Here is a 4,144-nt window from a genome sequence, read left to right as displayed (position 1 = left end):
TCTTTACTGCTGCCTATTCTTCCTCTTGGGCTTCCTTCTCTAATCTGTGCCTGTCAAATGTATTTAAATGATTACATCACATGATGGGTAGCCTACTCTGCTCATACATATGGCATCCAGCACTTGGTTGCTAGCTCAGCACCACCACAATAAAATACACTCAGAAGTTTTTGTGCCCCAAACATCAGTATTAAGTTAGAGGAATATCACTGGGTCACTGGAAGTAAAATGGCAAGGGAACCTCTGTAAAGTAACTCATGATGGAAAGTAAGGGTTTACCTCATGATGAAGCCTTGTATCATTCATCCTGATGAGTACTCCATCCACTCGCAAGAAGAACCTCAGCAGCACAAAAAAGCTGGAAGGCATAACTCTCTGCAAAAATAAAGATGGTCTATTCAGCACCTTACAAAGGCTTACTTTAAGCATGTACTTGTCTACGTCAGCTATTCACAACATAAGACAATATGAGAAGTTTTCAAGAATGAAGTCAAAGTTTGGGCAGTTGATTTGCTATAGCTATGACTGGCCAGTGGGGCAGACAGTGTCTCAAAGGACTATTAGGCAGGAAGCAGGAGGGAAAAGATTGTCCCCTGGAACAAATGACAGATGACAAAGGTTTCAACAGAACATAATTTCCAGTAAGATCATATTTCTAAGAGCAAGGATGAAGAACTTTGTGCTTTAAAGTTTAAATCCCAGAAGGAACAACATGCAAAAAGCAGCTGTGTTTTGCATTAATCAGCCAACTGAGTCCCCGAGTATCTTTTATACCCCTCCCAATACTCACTACTTTCACACTCAAACTTGATACTCCATGATCATGGAGTTCATCTTCAAACAGAAGTACTTCTTCAAAAAACATAATTTGTTCCCTGGCTTTCAATTTCTCTGTATTTATGTGTTCTGTTGTAGGAACAACCTAGAGAAAAATATTAAGAGCAGTTAGCATATTAATTTTTCGCCAAACTACATAAAGTTTGTCCTGATATTTTGAGTTCCACAGTTTTAAAAAGGAAAAAACTTCTCAGGCACTAAGCTTAACACACCCCAAATTTCTAAGAGAAAAAATTAAAATCAAAGTTTCCAAGAGTTTCTTCTTGGAAGTAATATCAAGTAAAAACAAAATTTAAGAGTGGAAAATTCTGACTAAACTTCTCTCTGGGTATCAGGCTCAGTAGGGTTTCAGCTGCAAACAATTCTGTTTTCTTTCAAAACATTTGAAGATGTCTTGTGTTCAACATACATATAAGAAGTTCAGGTTTATAAACAGATTTCTGTGCATTTAACACCCCTAGCCCACGACATACCTTGAAAATTCTTCTAGTAAAGCCCTTTCACAGAAATCAAGTACCTGTATGTTTTCTATCTCATGGTCTCCACAGACACTTCTGGTGTCCAAATACTATGGACCAACATTGTTTACTTCTATGCTGCACTTTTAATTCCAGCACAACTCAAATGATCTCTAACTAAAGCAGTTCTAGTGAATTAATACATCTGCTTAGTAGCAAGCAACTTGTATGCAGTAAACAGAAGCTGGAAACTTCAGTCTTATTTTCACAAAAATAAAGACATGGGAGGGCCTGTGAGTTTGAATATGAGGAATTACTGAGCTGCTATTGCAGAAAAACATCAGGCCATTGAAAGCAGCCAGGTCAGAAAGCAGACAAATATGCAAGCAGCAGAGCATGAAGGCACTACAGAATGACACAGCTGATAGTTCTGCTGTACATAAGCAGCTCAGGGCTCCAGAGCAGCCCTCAGCAAGAGCTGAAGCCTCCCATGTGCTTTAGTCCTAAAATTCTTTAAGACACCACCCACCCTTGTTATTAAAATAAGACATGATTTGATTAGGATAAAATCATGAGCTGAGAAACATGAGAAGCCCAAATTACACTTTGAAATCAGAAATTACAAAGCACAAAAGATTTTAAAGAAGCCTACTGAAAGGTAAATGACAGCTTCAAAAGAAGTTTGACTGAAGCAAGATGCAGTCAGCAATTAACAAGAAGAAAATTATTACCTTTAATGTTGCAGTATCTCCCAGCAAAGTTCCTTTGTAATCTGTTGTGTAAGTCCAGTCATATGGCTTGACAACTTCTTTACTGTGCTCAGTCTCACTCCTCAACAGTGAAAGACAAAACAGCTTTGTAGCAATTGCTTTATAGCAATTCTCAAAAAATTACAACCTCACATAAGACTGCATTAGAATTCTGACACTGTTCCTAACGAAAAACAGCAGCATTGTCTGAGCTGCAATCACAATGTCAAGACTTAATCATGGTTTCACATCTGTTTCCATAACTTTGAAAACAATTATGAAAATTCTCGATCTATTTCAGTTCTATGACTCAAAATAAAGATTCTCATGCAATATTGCTGAAAAATTTGTATTTCAAGATCAATGTCTCTTTAAGTAGGTAGAAAGTGATCTCTTGACAAAACACAGCAATCGTTAACACTGCAATTTAGCTTAGTTTTCATTATAACTTTGTTTTGTTTCTGTGCTTTGTTTCCAGATGCTCTACAACTAAATCCAATTTGGTAAATACTAAGCATCATAATTAGTTCTCATGCATGGTAACTGTTCTGCTTTGCTCCTAAGGCTAAGATTTTGAACATGTACAGCATTTTGCAACACCACACAATGCAGTCTTGTAATGCTCAAGGCTCTATGAGTTTGAATAAAACAGAAACACCATTAAGTCATGTTAAACTTGACATTTACTTTAAGAAAGCCATGACACAGCTGAAAAATACAGCTGACCCAATTTAACAGAAAGGATGATGACAGCAAAGAAAAGCTAAGTGACCTCTGTGATCACATGCTATATCTAGGGTAGAACCAAATGCAATGTGGTCCTCAAGAGTTCAGTTTGTTCCTTTAACTACTGTATGACAGTTTCATATACAACACACCAGTACTTGCCCACTGGTGATAAAATACTGTACCTGCTCTCTTGCCACTCCTCTGCACAAGCGACTTTGATCATACCTTGACAATTATTGACACATTTTAAAGCATCTGTAGCATTGAACTCAATTCCAAAACCATGGTCATGCTGTATTCTTAGGACATTGTCTCCAAACATCATCTCTGGCAGGGAAGGCATGTGTAATTCATCAGCCAACCTGCAGAGAAAAATAAAAGAGGCATCAATCAGCTGATCACAGCTCGGTGAAAGCAGTCCTTGTTTTGGAAAAAGGATTCTTTAGACCATGATAACTTAGAAGACACATCACCAGGTTAATCATTTCACCTGAAATGCAGACTCATTGATCTGAAGTGACTTTTCCACCAAAAAAGTACTCCTAAAACATTCCTTCACCATCAAGCTCAGACAAAATTCTCACACATGAGGAATCAAGAGTATCTGAGAAACATGTAGAAGCCATTTTCCACCTGTGCTAGCAAATCCCTGGATGGTCAGTGGACCAACCTCAGTAGGTGCTCAGAGAAACTTTTAGGAACTAGGACTCATCATAAGCAAGTTTGAATTCACTGCACAATGGTCCATTCCTCCAAATTTAGAAGCCTAGAAAAAAGATGCTTAAGACAACCCTGGCAGAGTATGTAAAAAGTGCAGAAGACACTACTGTACTCTGCTGGTAGAAGACACGTACTGGCACACTTCCTAAACTTTTCCTCCTCACCTACCCGATTTCCCAAGATCAAAAAGGAATATCTGACATCTGGAGAGGAGAAAGCTTCAGGAAATACACCTATTAGAGTGAAGGGAGGGAGAAGAGTGTCCTAATCATAATGTTCACATTGGTAACAAGGCTGAACAAAAGTGGTTATTCCTGTAACTCTTCATGCAAAAGAACAGTGTCAACCAAACTAAAATAAAAATGATAAATTCACAGACCTGGAAAATAAGATCCTATGTTTTTCCCAAAGAAGGCAGAAGAACCCTTGACCTGAAAAACCCAACCCCTACACAGAAGAGTTCTTAGCTACGGCACATTTAATCCTTCACCTTTCCACTCAGGTTGCTGAGGGATTTTTGCAATATCTATTTGCCAGAAATAAAATTCCTAAAGATACTAATAATGTTCCCCAAGCAATAAAAAAGACAAAATGGGTCGCTGTGACCTTGTTGCACCTCCTACAACTGGCCTCAGCTCATTGATCCAGCCT

At 38.3% G+C, this 4,144-nt stretch overlaps 1 protein-coding gene across 1 annotated transcript; it reads right to left on the bottom strand.

Annotated features, from left to right (window-relative positions):
- Nucleotides 1–279: 279 nt before the first annotated feature.
- LOC102036784 (TIP41-like protein) lies at nt 280–3,320 on the bottom strand (the record flags this gene model as incomplete). The annotated part of the gene is made up of 4 exons (XM_005431515.2): nt 2,956–3,320; nt 2,027–2,126; nt 791–922; nt 280–375 (listed from the first exon to the last, which is right to left on the bottom strand). Coding segments are annotated over exons 1-4 (489 nt in total), but the record flags the coding sequence as incomplete, so codon positions are not given.
- Nucleotides 3,321–4,144: the final 824 nt, after the last annotated feature.

This window comes from Geospiza fortis, unplaced genomic scaffold, assembly GCF_000277835.1.
Source record: "Geospiza fortis unplaced genomic scaffold, GeoFor_1.0 C13888952, whole genome shotgun sequence".
Lineage (NCBI taxonomy): Eukaryota > Metazoa > Chordata > Aves > Passeriformes > Thraupidae > Geospiza > Geospiza fortis.
The sequence above is the reverse complement of the archived record's forward strand: the minus strand, read 5'-3'. Positions and strand labels throughout refer to the sequence as shown.